This window comes from Brienomyrus brachyistius, chromosome 19 (assembly GCF_023856365.1).
Source record: "Brienomyrus brachyistius isolate T26 chromosome 19, BBRACH_0.4, whole genome shotgun sequence".
NCBI lineage: Eukaryota > Metazoa > Chordata > Actinopteri > Osteoglossiformes > Mormyridae > Brienomyrus > Brienomyrus brachyistius.
In genome coordinates, this window is record NC_064551.1 from 18201925 (window position 1) to 18218286 (window position 16362).

General features: G+C 48.1%; 1 protein-coding gene across 4 annotated transcripts in view; it reads left to right on the forward strand.

The window, feature by feature from the left end:
• The window catches only part of asxl2 (ASXL transcriptional regulator 2), a 50476-nt gene extending 34830 nt beyond the window's left edge, over positions 1-15646 (forward strand). For all 4 annotated transcript variants that reach the window (XM_048985070.1, XM_048985071.1, XM_048985072.1 and 1 more), the window contains 7 exons: positions 2-122; positions 1849-2004; positions 3202-3365; positions 4437-4533; positions 5112-5217; positions 8502-9084; positions 9285-15646. In XM_048985070.1, coding sequence (XP_048841027.1) covers positions 2-122; positions 1849-2004; positions 3202-3365; positions 4437-4533; positions 5112-5217; positions 8502-9084; positions 9285-11270 — 3213 coding nt within the window. In that variant the 3' untranslated portion in view covers positions 11271-15646. The remainder of the gene's footprint in view (position 1; positions 123-1848; positions 2005-3201; positions 3366-4436; positions 4534-5111; positions 5218-8501; positions 9085-9284) is intronic.
• Positions 15647-16362: the final 716 nt, after the last annotated feature.

Sequence of the window (16362 nt, forward strand, 5' to 3'; positions counted from 1 at the left end):
GGCCCTGAAGCAGCAACAGCAGAAGAACCAGCGCCGGCAGGGTGGGATTACCCCGATCTCTAACCCCCGGATCATCTTCAAGAGCGTCAAGGACATGACCTGTCCCATAGCCGCCAAGACCGGTAAGCACTGGGCATGTTAATGATTAAGTCATGGGTGCGTTCTGGGGGCGGGGCCACAGAGCCACTGACCCCAGCTGATTTGGCTCCCAGATGATAAGGTTGGTTCCTCTGAGTAAAATATGGCCCGTAAAAAATCCCAGAATCGCACCTGGATAAAGGGTCCAGGAGGATGCAAGCAGTACCTCTCCAGTCCTGAACCAGTTTAGTGTTGCGATGCTGTTTTTTATGTTCACACCCAGCAGGGTATTGAGTTATGACACTAGAATCCGGTTTCATGCTCTTCCTTTTATAGCCTGATTGAAGAATCCATTTCAGATCGGTGGCCATTTAAACGTGATGCTTTAATTTACTCGTATTATGGCTCCCATTTAATTTATTTTGCTGCTTTTTATGCGTCTTGGCTTGTGGTTTTCCCCTGCACTCATTTCCTAGATGGATGGATGGGGAGATGACTGGCACCGGGATCACTGCTCTGGAGATGGTGCTAGACTTTCCCTGGCTTACGCAGTGCAGTCTCGCTTACGTTAGCCTCGTCCCTCCTTTGGTCACTCGCTTCCTGGGCCGCTCCTCCTTAATCCTGGGGTCCTGGGATCAAGTTAGGCCTACCTCTGTCACTGCTCTTTGTCCCCTGTAGCATCTGCATAATACCTCAAGAATCTGCCTGTTTTTACCAAAACCTGTGCAGATCCGGCTCCGCTTGGAACAGTCAATGGGAACGCAACACGGGACAGGAACAAGGGCTTTATCAGGGGCCCGTTTACACTTTGCGTGTCCATGTACTGTAGCCTTAAGGGTCTGCAGCGGTTGAGTGACATCATTTTCATCAAACTCCAAATTGTTGTGTCTGTGTGACCTGTGCGTGTCGGTCATTCAAACACAACAGAGACATGGAGATTTTCCACAGTTTTGTTTACTGAAAGTTATGTGACAAGATCTGCTTCAGTCCATATTTATTCGATCCATGCGTGAAAGAAAGCAAGGGGGCCCACATGTGTCCTAATTCGCGGTGTGAAATCATCCAAATGTAAAAGAGGAAACTTTCTGTAAACAAGTGGAAATCCTAGGGAGGAGTCGCCTCAGTAACCCCTTCATCTGCTCTGTCGCTTTGAATAAAAGTGTCTAATAAGGGAATAAAATGGACTGATACTCCTGTGCATGCGGGGCAGGCTTTAGCATCCGTTCACCACGGCAGCTGTGTGCCTCCATTCCGTTTCGTAGTATAAATGAGCCTTTACAGTGTGAGAGCTGCTGTATACGGGCGTTGGGCACCTCGGCAAGTTAGAATGCTGCGTATGCGATCAGAAAGTCGTTGGTTCAAATCCCATCGTCGACATAGTTATTTCACCTTGCAGCCCCTCAGTAAGGCCCTTAACCCCCAGTTATTCCAGGGGCTGTTCTCTCAAGAACTGTGTGTTTCTTTGGATAAACCATGAATGAAGGCTCAGCATCAATACATCTGAAGTGATTTATAACTGCAGTCCAGGCAGAAGGGGCAATGAAGGGGCCGGCCTTTAAATGTTAACTCCAAACACTGTGCTTTAATAGCTGACCACTGCTCTACCTGTCAGCCTGTCTCCTCACCAGCGTGCCTCACCCTTGGTGCGTGTCACACATGCGTTTGTTAATGTGAAGCCTCCTGTCCGGCTGTTGGTTAACAGCACCCCCCCCCCCCCAGCTCGGCCCTGGTCCTGATCGCATTTTGGTTTGTGTCCCTGCGCTTTGCCAGCCTGGGAGGTCAAACAGCTGGCGCGGCGATCATCAAGCCCCCACAACTCCTCCTCCAGCTCCACCTCCACCTCCTCCTCGTCATCGGTTAAAACGGACCCGTGTCCATCGGCCCGCACCAGGAAGATGTCGCAGAGATCAGACCGGCTGAGCGCACGTGAGTGACCTGAGGGGGCCGTTCAGTTTGACCCTTTTCTGTAATTTTCCCGCCTGAATCAGAGGGATAAAAAACAGCGCTTGTTTTGGCCACCTGGGAAACGCAGCAGTGGAAAGGGGCCCCATTATTTGCAGAAAGTCATTTTTGTTAAATAAAGTGAGCGAACTTCATAGGAGTCAAGCTTCCCTGTAAAAAGCAGAAGCTTCTCATCAGTGATGTCACTGCACCCCTTTGCACAGCTGAATTGAAACTCTTGCACTTTGCTAGATGAAAGACAATATGAGATGAATCACTGGCTGTGGTGAGCTCAAGGGGAGCATGCACAGATCACACCTTAAAGTGAAAACCTCTTGCAACTATTTAGCTGAGGATCTCTGTGTTGGTGCTCGGGACCAGCAAAAACGTGGACTGTCTGGGGGTCCCCGAGGACTGGGTTGAGAAACACAGCTGCACACAAACCCCTGTGCACGTAAGGGGATGGCAGTGGGCTGCAGCGAGTAGCAGAGCAGGGTAGGCAGTAGCAGCAGCCTTATCTCCGCAGGCACCCAGAAGACAGCTGGGGCCTTTCCCAGGCCGAGAAGAGAAAAGCATTTGAGGTGTAACGTGCATGTCCTCTGAATGTGTGATCCGGCCTTGTTAGGAGTAGGCTTTGCATTAACAAGGTCACACAGTGCAGGTGTATGTTCTGTGCCACTGGCGAATCGCACTGGCCTCGGAGTCATGAACCGTCACAAGCTCCTTCTGGAGAAAAAGAAGCACCAGGCGTGAGAGACCGATGTGCAAACCTGCAGCAGGTCACCAAGTCCAAACTGCAACAGTACTGATCTGGTCCTGGTGTCTTTACAAGCCAGTGAGATGTGCATGGTTTCCATTCTTCACTGAGTGTCGGCATTTGCCTGGTAGAAAGTCCCAGAATTAATCTAGGTCGCATATAGAGCGCTAATGACATGCTCGACTTCATAAGCCTTTGAACTCACAATTCTGAAGCTGTAATGTTTTATGAAAGTATAAAGAGCGTATTTTAGGTCGCCGCACGGTGATAGGTATTAAAAATGAAAGTGTGTTTGTCAGTTGATTTTCAGAAGTGTGGTTCCCCACGTGATGCCTGGTGTTGGCCTTCTATTCAGGACAGTCCTCGGTCTCCATGTGGTTCCAGCGATCGGCCCTGACCTGCCCATTTCCCGCTCTGCGTTACAGGCCAGCTGAAGAGCACCAAGTGTGCCGAGATCGACGTGGAGACGCCAGACTCCATCCTGGTCAACACCAACCTGCGCGCGCTCATCAATAAGCACACCCTGTCGCTACTACCTCCAGAGGGTCAGCAGCGTCTCCTGGCACTCCTTCCAGAGGTGGACCGACAGGTGGGCGGGTGGACCTGCTGTCCGTGTCACCTCACCAAATGGGGGAGAGTAGGGAGGGCCAGCCGGGCCAGCCGGGCCAGCCATCATGTGGCCCATCGCCGGGGCCCCGAACCCGTACCAGTGGAGTGGACGGCCAGAGGTCTTTTCTGCTAGTCGTTCAAGCTTCACTCTGCGGTGTCATATGTGGGGCGGCTCGCGGTCTCAAAGACATACAGTCTTGGCAGGGTTTTGTTAAAATAAGGGTCAGTGTGCAACTCAGAAGTTTAGAATTCTCTGTCTGTGATCGGAAAGTCACCATCTTGAATCCCAGTATCGGCCGGGTGATGTCACCGTTGGGCTCCTGAGTGGCTCCCGTGACCCTCAATTGACTCAGGGGCTGGCCGATGTGTGTCACTTTGAGTAAAAGCATCTGCTAAATAAAAAAAAAAAACTAAACTGTGCCCCCAAGGGCATTTTAACTCATCTGTCCTTTCCCTGTATAGTCGAGTACATATCAGAGTACCTTTATTTAACCATATTTTACCTGGATGATTTTTAGCTGCAGGTTTAGTCTTTTAAGGATGGCCAATGATTCATGTTTCATACGTGAAATACGATGCTGTTCATTCTGGGAAGGAACGCGTTATGTCGTTCAGTCTGTCTGATCCTATGACGTCCGTAGCAACACTCACTGTAAGCTGGTGGGACACTGGAGCTGATTCGGCAGACAGGCTCTGTGACGTCCTCCAGGGTCCAGAGCCCCAACTGCAGTGCAGCTGTCGTTCTCCGCATCGTCAATGTGATTGGCAGTGCTGTGTGAAAATAAAATTGATGGAACTGAAAGGTGACACATTAGCCATCTGCTGAACGCTTCATGTTTGGAGCTGCGTTTCCAAGGTGGGTTTGTATTGTGTTAGTTGTATACGGCTACACAGGAGTTTAGACTGTCGACTCACTTGTTGACAGAATGCTTGACCCTCCATGTGGTCAGCTTAGGGTTGATGTGCCAGACCAAGGAGAGCATCTCAATAGTGCCAATCTGCTCTGTTTGTCTGCTGCTTGTAATGGGTGCCCTCTCTCCGGCTCCCTCAGACCTCCTCGGATGGATCGCTGAAGCTCAGCAACTCTGCATTGAACAACGAGTTCTTCACATCAGCAGCTCAGTCCTGGAAGGAGCGGCTAGCAGAAGGTTTGTAGCATCTGCAACTTCTGCATTTACAGCCACTTGCACTTCCTTCAGAGATGAAACTCCGCGTTTTTGCTTACGACCACCTCTGTGGAACGAGTGGACTGGGCAGGGGAAGATTGCACTGATGTCACGGTGTGGTTCTGCAGATTGCTCCGTCGTCCTTTGCAAATGGGCGAGATAACGGGAAGGCACCGTGGATGGCATGCTGAGTGGGTGCTTTGGGGCTGGGAGGACCTTGCTGTAATTGTAGCCGTCCTCAGGGAAAGGACTCTTTCGAACTATACATCATCCGCTACTATGTTTTTTACGGCTGATAAAATGTTATGTCACTGAGGCTTGAATGTGGCTATTGGCAGACCAGTTTGTGCTGATATTGTAATGATATTCGTAGCTATGTATCAGCCATTCGGTACCAGTACTAGATTCCTGCTTCCGCAGAATTCCTGCAGGTTTGAAACTGGCCCATATTCTGTTTGGGCATTCTGAAAGTCGGCCTAAGGACTGTGGGGCATAGGGTGAGAACTTGGGGGTGGGTTGGCCCCAGTGCTGACCCAGCATCGCCTTCTTTACCACTGCAGGTGAATTCACTCCAGAGATGCGGCTGAGGATACGTCAGGAAATCGACAAGGAGAAGAAGGTGGAGGCTTGGAAGGAGTGCTTCTTCGAGAGCTACTATGGGCAAAAGTAAGCGTGTCTGGGTTACGTGGCGTCTGAGCTGTGCGGTTTGGGGGAGGTCCGTCAAGTGGGTTGGGTGGTGTGGCGTCTGGGCTGGGCTTTGAGGCATCTGGGCTGCCATTCCCTGGGTTGGGTGGTGTGGTGTCTGGGCTGGGCTTTGAGGCATCTGGGTTGCATGGAGTCTGGGTTGAGCTGCACAGCATATGGGTTGGGCTGTGTGTTATCTGGGCTTGCTGGCAACGGGGTTGGGCTAAATGGTGCCGGGGTTGCATGGCGTTTGGTTTGGGCTGAGTGGTGCCTGGACTCCACAGCATTTGGGTTGGGTTGCGTGATGTATGGGTTGCTATGGCATCTGGGCTTGGCTCCATGGCGGCTGGGCTGATGCCTGAATTGGGCTGATGCCTGAATTGGGCTGATGCCTGAATTGGGCTGATGCCTGAATTGAGCTGTGTGCATTCTGGGGTCCGTGGCGGCTGGGCTGGGCTGGGCTGTGCTATTTGGCGGCTAGGCTGCACGTCACCTGAATTGGGCTGTGTGGTGTCTGGGCTGCGCGGTGTGTGGGCTGGGCTATTTGGCGGCTGGGCTGGGCTGCGAGGTGTCTGGGCTACACATCATCTGGGCCGCATTGCATCAAGGTGAAGTGCATAATCAGCCGTAATGCAATACAACTGGAGTCTCGTATCCTGAGAAACTGACAGTCGATTGCCGTGTGTGTTGGTAAAGCCCGAAGCCTTTCCATGTCTGAGGATTTGTGCAGAATTCTGTGGGATTCTTTGTACGGCTGGGTACCATAGCTACAGATTATCTGGCTCCTGTGGGAATATTGGATTTTCTGTGGCTTATATTTATGACCTGCGGTGCCAGCCTGATATTAAACACCCTGATTAATAGCATAGCTACACAGCGTAATAGATGTACATGGTCTTTCTTATCTGGGCAGTCGTTATAAAGCCCAATGTGAGAATCATCGTTTTCCATTTGGAACCAATCTCTGATCGTCGGCTGACACTGTGCGGTTGTGCCATCTTTCATACCGGACACAGTGGGCTGGTTCCCAGCACCGACTTCGTTTTCCACTGTGCTGACATCTCTCCCATATTCTCCAATGGTGTCTGAATACTGCATGAGAGTAGAGCGGCTTGTGTTTCCTCCTCCTTCTGTACGACTCCTCTCCGCACGTATCTGAGCAAATCACTTCTGTAAAAGCGTCACTCTTTTTCGACTCTAATATCTCACAGGGGAGTCCCGTTTCGTTACCATGGGCTGGTAACCAGCCTCCCTGGGCTTTTAGTTGCCAAGCAACCTCTCCCAGCATTGTGAATTTAAGCATAATGAAACAGACGCTGGAAGTAACAGCAGGGCTTGTCCAGGTAAAGAGGTGGCAAACTGCGCTGGAAATGGCATGCTGGTCTGCTTCTGAGCCTGTGTGGTCTCCTCATCATCATCATCATTATTGTTATTGTTATTAATATGAACCATGCAAACAAGTGCACAGCTAATATTAAATCATGGCACAGTTCAACAAACCATATAATTCCATTATATTATTTCAGGATAGAAACCTGGGAGGGTTGCGGGTATAAATCACAGATGTGCCTCCCAGCATCGGAATGTTATTTAGCCACCCCTCAATAGCAGCCTACACTGTGAGTGAGTGATGTAAGTGAGTGAGTGTGTGTATATTTTAGTGAGTTAGAGCATGCAAGCGAGTGAGCAATTCAGTATTTGAACAAGTGAGTGAATGAGCAAGTGTGTGACTGGGTGAGGGAGTGAGCATGTGAGCAAGTGAGTATGTAAACAAGGAGCAAGTGAGTGTGTAAATTATCGAGTGTGTGAATGAGTGAGGGAGTTTGTGAGTGAGTGTCAGCGAGTGAGTGAGTGAGCAGATGAATGAATGGGTGAGCGAGATTGGGTGAGCGAGTGAGCAGGTGATTGAACGGGTGAGTGAGCAGATGGTCAGTCCCCATGGGGCCTCCTCCATAATTCATGTCACCAGACACCAGTAGACGACAGGAGCTGTAAACGGAGCTGCTACTGTTTAGCAGAGGGTAATGAGGGCTCTGGGCCAGACGGGAGGCCTGTGACCCAGTCAGAACGCAGAACGCTGGCTTGCTGTTCCGGATCACTGATGAGCTGCAGTGAATGCTGATACTATTCAAATGGTAATGATCAGCTCAAAATGATGAAGGACAATGAACAAGGAGTTTAATCCAATTCAGATGATTGCCAAAGTGGCCAAATTTATGACCCTGTTCTTTGAACGTGCATCCGTCTTCCAGTTGCTTCTTCAGCACAGGTGAACGAAACATGCTAGAACGTTCTCTTTCTTAGCGTGGTCCAGAGTGGATCTGTGCATGAGGTAAACAGCGTAGCGAAACTGAACACAAAATCTTCCTAAAAAGTTGCAGGAGACTGGAGGAGCATCAGATGTTTCACTAGTTTGTGGCATCCGTTTGATCCAATATGGTGGAGGAAATATGGTCATGTTAGAACATATTCAGTTGGTGAGTTTTTGTCATTGTCACTGGTGAGCCAGGGAGTCAGTGCTTCTGCACATGCTGGTCCAAACGGGTGGCAGTCAGCTGGTTTGCCCAACATGGCGTCACCTCGCATGCAGCTTTGCTACACATTGCAGAGTATAAAATTCCATTTGAAGTTAGTCTTTGTGTCTTGTTCTCCGTGGCTCCTGAGTGTGCCGTGTGCACACGCTGTGCTGCCGCCTAGAAATTAATATTCATTAATTTCCCAGAAACTCGTGCCAAGTTCACGTCCTCAGCAGACCTGCAGCCTGACCCAGGGAGACGGCGGAGAAAGCCTGGGCGGGATGTATTACACATCCAATCACACGCTAAGAGCAGGTTAGAGATGCTGATTCATCAGCGCGTCTTGGCGTCGTCTGGTAGGAGGCGAGCGGTAGCACCTTCAGGGACCCCCTTGAAGAACCTCCACAGTCTCCGTACCCAGAGCCCTTGAGGCTGCCACAGCACCCACAGAATTTCACAGGTCATCGGATTTGTAGTGCAGAATAAATGCTGTGATATTCATCACCTGCTTTTTCCTAGAAACAGGGTAAACCAGGTTGCGTTTCACTTAGTCCTTTGGACCATTTATAGAACCAAAGGTACCCCAGAGGGTTGTGTATAGCTGTTGGATCATTTGTTTTTTTTACTGTTTACTGAGCGTGTTCTTTGACATTGCTATAGCTATGACTGGCTATGAGTGAAAAATCTCACCTAATTGGGTATTTTTTTCTAACATGAGGCACCTTTTTATGTGCCTTTTTGTCATTTCAGTTCTGGACTGACGATTGAACAATCCAAAGAGCTGATGGAGGCAGTCCCTGGTGGAGACTCCAACCAATCCCAGCCGACCCAACTTCCCACTCCTGAAGAGGCTACAGCGGCAGATGACGCAAAGACTGAACCTGAACCGAGCTCGGACATCACGACAGCTTCCAGATCAGAGGTGGCCTATGAGGTGCCTGCAACTACCCATGAGGTACAGGAACCTGCAGGTCCTCAGACCGAAGCTTCTCCTGTGGCCTCTCTGAATACACAAGTGGTACCAGCTGCCGTGAAAATGGACAGCACTGCGATCGCTGCTTTGGCAGCGGACAAGGAACCAAAAGATGACGGCGGATCGAAGATTCAGCTCTCCCCTCGGACACCTCCAGAAACCTCCCCCATTGACGAGGCCAGCAGTGAGCTAACAGGGATTGATTTTAAGGAGGTGAACCAGGAGCCCTTGAAGAGAAAGGCTCCCAGCGACGGGGACGCAGCCTTAAGCCCAGAAAAGAGGCCCCGTGTCTTGGAAGCCGCCCCACTTCCGACATCCCCTAAACCGTCACCAGAGTCCCCAAGGGTGCCACCACTGAAGGTAAGGGCTCTCGGCACAGCCGTGAAGTTCTAACGCAAAGCTTAAGGCATTTTTAATAACGACTCTTTTACCCTTGCAGCACTGCAGCAGGTTGGGATTTGCTTGCCATGTTTCCATGAAGTTCATAACGACTCCCGTTGAAGTGCTTTATGATCAGTAGGGGCTGTGATCCTCAGTCTTTCTCGTCCTTCTCCCTGCAGATTCCCGTCTCCCGGATTGTGTCCACGCAGGCAGCTGCAGGCCAGTTGTCTCCCAGGTCCCCCTTTGTGACCTTGGCTCCTGGCCCCTTTCGCTCGGGGGCTCGCACCCTGGCCGACATCAAGGCTAAAGCCCAGCTCAGGAGGGCTCAGAGCGCCGCGGCCGCTGCTGCCGCCGCAGCTGCTACTGCCATTTCCTCTTCTGGAGGAGCTGTGCCAGGCCCAGGACCTGGAGGAGGTGCTGGAGAGGCCAGTCCTGCACCAAGGGGAGGGGCTCTGTCCAGCCAATCAGAGTCCCAGATCAAGGGTTCCTCCTTGTCAGGTGGTGAATCTCAGATACAATTACATCATGCCGTTACACCAATAAGAAGCCCTGGACAGGGTGTTTTACCCATCAAATCGAACACCAACCAATCCCATATCACCTTGCCCTCAGCCTCAGCTTTGAGCAAAGACCTGCCAAAACATCCCGAAGACAGACCGAAAGAATTATCCCACAGCCAGTTAAGCACAAGTTCTGCTTTGGACAACCAAGTTCTAACGACGTTTCAAGCTGTTCAGAAGCCATTACTTAGCTCCGTGTCCTGGGTACCTTCTGGGACAGATTCTGCACCTCCACATTCAATTCCCATTCACATTACCACATCCAGGTACATGACACTGGAGCACCTCTTCACTGGAGGCTCTTCTGGAAAGGCCAGTTCCTCAATAACTTCTAACAATCCCCTCGTAACCAAGCTTCTTCAGGGGAAGGAGGTCCCTCTGGAGAAGATTCTCCAAAAACCACTGGCAGAGGCTCAGCCTGTGATAGGCGCCTCTGGTGATAAAGGGAAATCGCCCAGCACTGCGTTCAGGAGTCTTGCTGTGGGTAGTGGAGGTCAGTTAGTCGCTGGTGTGGACAAGCAGAGACTGTTCATTTCCAGTCATCCATCTGTGACTGGAGCCAGCAGCAAAGAGTTCTCTCTGCACCAACGGGAAATGCTGAACAAGGCCACCCAGGAGCAGATCCTGCAGACCCTCATCAAGAGGGCACACACTCAGCAGTTTGGGTCCGGTCCCCAGTCTTCGCTGCAGGAGGCCTGCGCGCTGGGCTTCCCTGTCGAGTGTCCGACCACAGCTAGCTTTACGGCGGGCTTCTCAGGCCGGAAGAGGACATCCAGACCTGCCATGTCAGGGCATTACCTTCTCAACATCTCCACCTACGGGAGAGGCTCCGAGGGCAGCAAGAGGGCTGTCTCGACAATGTCTTCTACTCTGGTTAACCTGAAGAAAGAGTATGTGGAGATTGAGGGAATCCCAGGCACTGACAATGAGTCAACGAGAGGACAGTCTGCTGGAGCAGACTCTGGAGTGAAGATAGAACCCCAAGGACCCTCAAGTGATCCTCACAGTGAAAACCTCGAAGACACATTTGATTTCCATATGCAAAAAAAGATCAAGTCAGAGTTCTCATCCGGACACTCACCTGACAAGGACGAGAAGTCGACCCAAACGACAGGCAGCTTCGCTGCTTCAAGAGCCAAAGAAATGGTGCATGTGACCCAGGTGCTCACAGGGCAAGCCGCCCTCGGCAATAATTCACAGAGCAACTCCATACCAGTAGCGCCAGAGCCATATCAGCTGCAGCTCCATACGGCTACAAACCCCCAACAGACTTCTGCCTACGTCGTGCAGAAACCCCACGAGAACCAAGGACCTGGAAACTCCACGGGAGCTGGTAGCCCACCCGGCTACAGCCCAGCATCCAGCAGCGAGGGGAGCGTCATGTCCTTCTCTGTGACGGTCACCACCATACCAGCTAATCACAGCAGCCGCGGGGAAGCCGCACCCATACCAGCCTTCACGGAAGGCGCCGGCATCGACGACCCACCATCCAACTGCTACTGCAGGCTGAAGGCCATGATCATGTGCAAAGGCTGCGGAGCCTTCTGTCACGACGACTGCATCGGGCCGTCCAAACTCTGCGTGTCCTGCTTGGTGGTGCGATGAGCCGCTTTGACAGGCTTCACGTACTTTCAGGAATCCCCAAGAAAGACGGAACGCTCACTTGAGCTGGATGTTGTGTTTTTTTTCCTCGTTTTCAAAAAGACTCCATTCAGCACCTTTTTCCTAGACTTGAGTCACTCGTGTTTGTGAATTGTGACAAAGTTTTGCACTTAGAGGAAAACATTTATTGCACAATATTTTGTTAGAAACAAAAGTGATACAAAACGAGATATTTTTATAGAAAAGAGGACTCTCGGATGGAAAGCCGCTTCCTTTGTAGTAGAGCATTTGATTGACCTTGTGCATTCTGTTGTAAATATGAAATATGCTATGTGTGTATATGTGTGTGTGAATGTTGGGGGTGTGGCTTCATGAGGAAGGCCGCACAGAGAGGCACAATCTAGGTCCTACTGCTAGTCATGGGATGACATTGGGGTAACACCAGCTGTGAGTTATGGACTTGAAAGCAGAATCTAGTTCCAAATGAATATCTCTCATGATCATGGTGGACTGCAGATAGAGTTTAGAGTACCATGTGTGTCTAAGGGAGGTGGTTATGCTTTCAGTTAGACCAGCATGTGACTCTTGGGGCCAATGGGTGCTGTGGGTCTGTCTGGTACCTGCACGTAGGACATTTTCTCAGTGTAGTTAGCCTCTCTCCTTATTGCTGTACGTTGTGTTCTGTGTGTCAGTAGTGCACCTTCATGGAATATACCACCATTGGGTTACCTAGGATGCAAGAGTGGGGCCAGGGCTAGCGAACAGGTGCCCTTAATGCTGGCGACCGCATAGAATTAAAATACATAAATAGTCGTATCTAATATCTGATTGACTGTATCACTCCTTCATCCCCACCTTTGAACTCAGACTGTGACTATAGTAGATAATTTGCTTATTAAGTGCATGAGATTTAATGATTTTATGCATGGGGGAAATTAGCTGATTTTTTTTTTTGGCTAGAACCTTCCGGAGCCCATGCAGCCTTGAGCCGTGAACTCAGAAGCACATTGATGGGAAACGTCTATAGTGCAGGTCCCCGAAAGGACGGCCATACTCCTGCTGCTCTCCATGCTGTGGATGATCGGCATCAGCTTTCATTTTTCATTTTCTGACAACCTTTCGACTAAGAGCCAGAACCGGCGCAGTATGGAAACGGACCCTGTTGGTGCATTAGGTTCCCCGTTCCTAAATTCCCTAAAAGCGTGTTGCATCGAGGTCTCCGCCTCTACACTGCATCTTGGCAGTGCCGTCGTTTCCCTGCTCTCTCATTGGCATGTAATATTAGTGATACTCTGGGACCTGGGGCAGATGAACTTTTCTGGGGGCCCTAGGCTGGCTTTTTTTTATTTTTTCGAACCAAAAGGGATGGGGGGTGATGGCACAAAAATTTTCTGGTTGGCGTTGGGGGCTGTCATGGATGTTCCCCAGTTCTTCACTGGATTAATTCTAACATACCCACCTGTACTGGGCAGCAGTCGCAGAGTCACCCCAAGGGTGGGGCCCTTGGTTTAGTACCTGCGTTTTCCACGCCCGTGCAGGGGGCCTGAGTCCTTACCCTCATCTCATAGCCCCATATTCAGAAACTTTTTCTTGAAATTATGAAGTGTTTTTAGATTTGTTTCTCGTAGTTTGTTAAATTGCTTTATCTTCAAAACAGAGTAGTCTGATGTGAGATTTCGTTTAATGTTGTCTTTCTCCTTTGAGCTGTAGGTGAAGTTAGACACCCAGGAATACCCAGGCGCTTTCCGCTGTCGCTTTCTCCCAGCTGAGCTTTTCCTGCCTCCAGGCTGATTGTCGTAGCAAAGACTTCCTATTTAACTTGGTTTTCCCTCTGTTTTTTAAAAAAAAATCCTCCCAATCTATGTTTGCTTTAAATCCGATGAAAGCGGAACAGTCCCAGGATGAAATGGCAATGTCTGTGCATGAATGTCCATTAGCAGAAACTGCGGAGAAACGCTTGGTCCAGCGGTGAAAAGTTCACGCGCAGCGTGTCAAACTATGATGGCAGTGCTGTTGTTAAATCACGTGTATGAATCATTTCTGTGGTGTTATACCAAAGTCGCCATTTGATTTTTATTTTAAAGTTTGAACAATTAAACAAAACAAAGTAATATATTTTAAGTAATCTATTTTAATATATAAAGTCTATTTATAAATGATTTGATTACAAAAGAAAACAGGGTATTTACTGGAATAATGTAATTGCAGTTCTATTCTTTTCATCACGTTGTGCAGGACGAAGTCTTTAGAGTGACTTTTTACAACAAGATCTGAATGCTGTGTCTAACCTGCAAGGAAGTACAGAGAGGACTGATTTTAACCTGAGTCCAGCATTCAGCTGTAGTGCCGTCCTGTACCCCAGTAAGCCGGCCAGTTACCGTAGCAAGCTGAGCTCTAAGATACGATGACATAAAGGGGAATGTGAGTCCGGTGAGGCAGCTTCAGTGAACATGCAATCACCATCATCGGCAGAATGTATCTAAGATAAGTCTGTTTACTCCTAAAACAATACAGCCCTCAGCAAGCAGAAAATTAAACACAAGATGTATGATTTTCATCTTCAGTTTTTTAAATGTGTTTTGTATAGTTTCAAAGACACTGTATAATTATACGTCTTTAACAACATTATTTTAAAATAAGCAATATTCACAGTTAAAACACCTAGTGTGTCTTTTATTAAAGGAGTGTGCTCTTTTATAGCTTATCTTTTGTGGTGAATTAGGCATTGAAGCAGAAATCTCATATAAATGTACAGGCAGAGGTGAAAATTCCAGGTTCAAAAAGAAAAAAGTCCAGACCAGGATTTTGTTTCAACCAAGCAGTTGAGCATAGAGAGTACTCAACTGGTTGGTTGGAACAAAATCCTCGTCTGGATTTTTACTTTCTGGACCTGAAATTGCCACCTCTGACTTTAATAAATGTTATTCATTAGACGTTTTGCACTAGCTTTGATTGAACTGCCCCAAAATTATGTAATATATTGTAACTTTACAAAACCAAAGTGGCTCCAGTTGGAGTTTTTCATAAAACCAGCATTTTGATGGCCTAGTTTGTGGTCTTATCAGGTATCGACATGGAGGGACAGAGACGTATCATGTACAAGAAAGCTTTGGCTGCCAGCCTCTTCCTATATTTACACCTTAAATGTTCAATGCACTAATTTGTTCACATTTTAGTAAAAAGAAAAAAAAAGGTTAAAATACACTTCAGATCTTTTTGGAGGGCTTTTCACAGTGAAGGCCTCGTACCATTTTGTCACATGACCATTAAAGCTGTCATTGTTTTTAAGAAATGAAGTCAAAATATATTCGAATGGACTGTTTAACTAGATAACCTTGTGTTTGGTAGATGTAGGAGATTTAATTTTGAAAATAGTGTTTTAAAAGAACATTTTTTAGAAAGATAAAACAAAATTATATTTATAACATTTTATAAGAGGAAGATTCTTAAATATTCCGTATGATTTCACTTATGCTTATTATACCTGTAAAATTAGCTCGTGCTTTCCACTGTGTGCTAATGAGTTTGTCGTTTTGCATTTCTCTGTGTAGTTGTGTACAAACCTCAATATCCTCTAAAACATTGTTCTCCAATAAACATGCTTTTACAGCCAATCAATTTCAACATGTATTCCATTGTATTTGAATTTTGCCAGAGTAGTTTGTATGGGAAAGGGATTCATGTGAATTCTATTGTACTTCTCGACCCCTAAACTGTAATAATAATTTTGTATTATAAGAGGCTTTTATTTTATGGAACAGGGCCAATGTACTGTGCTCACAGATGCTGGGTTCAGAGGCCAAGCCGATGTTTAATGGTCCCTTGCGAGTCTTTTGCACAGTTGCCTGTGACTGTTGTGCATTTTCAGGCTGAAAATGCAAAGTCTTCTGTGTCGCACTTTTAATAATTGTTTCCCACTACAAGGCTCATGGATTGTTCTGGATCATCCTCTTTGTCTCATCTTGCTTTACTCTGCTGAATAATATAGCCCTGTACATACATACCTCTTCAATATTGTTTAAAAGAGTTATTTAGGTTTTGTACATATTTTTCATTTAGAAAAATGTGAATATAAAACTCTTCTAGTGTATTTGCTGATGAACGTGATCTAAGAGAAATTCATTTTCCTGTGGTTGGGGTTCGTTTTCGTTTGGTCAGTTCTGGATCAAACCAGGACCGTGGGAATAGTGTCTAAAGCAAAGTGTGTGTGTGTGTGTGTGTGTCTCAGTCATTCTCCAGGTGTGGGGATTCCTCCTTTCATTTGGGAAGAAACAGCCTCTTCAAAACCAAGAATGTAATATATTAATCAGCAATATGAGAAAAATGTATTTTATCATAATAGTTTGAAAGATTCAATAAAAACACAGTATGATGTTTCAGTATTTGAGTGACTTGTTTTTTATTCCCAGAACGGTGACTTCTGACAGATTAATGATGGACGGCTCTCTGGTGTTCTCTGCGTCTTCCCTCCAGTTTATTCTCTTTCCTTTTTCCATGCCCTGATCCTTCCCGCTCTGCCATCGCCCGCGGACTGTCTCAGCGTTTGCGGGAGCACGCGGTGTCCTTTGGTGGACTGCAGCTGTCCGTACGTGCAGAGCTGAGATTCCCACGACCTGCTGACCTTTGCCCTGCAGGCTGGCAGCTCCGTATAGTGCCTGTCTCATCGAGGGTCAAGGCTCCCTTTTTGTATGGCTTTCGGTAAAAGTCCAGGGACGTGTGACTGGAGTTACCACACCCAGAGATTCACCTGCTTTCATGTAATGAATTCCAAGCCGTCTGTTACCTGCAACTGCAAGAACGTGACAACAGAAATGTGGATGTGAGATGTATGGATGTGAGAGTCCTGCAAGTACAATGTGGGGATTGATAGATTTCCTAAATATCGTGTCTTGCAGCAGCTTAAATCTTTGGGGACACCTGTTGGGTTTTCCCTGTCACTTCAGTGGGTGCCGCGTCAGTGAATGAGCAGGCCGGATGTGACCCAGTCCGTCTGAACTGATCAGCTGTGATTCAGGGCACAGAGACGCTCTGTTTCTGTGGAGTCAGAACCAGGCCACAAAGATAGGGGCCGAATGAGGACACGCATCAACAGATC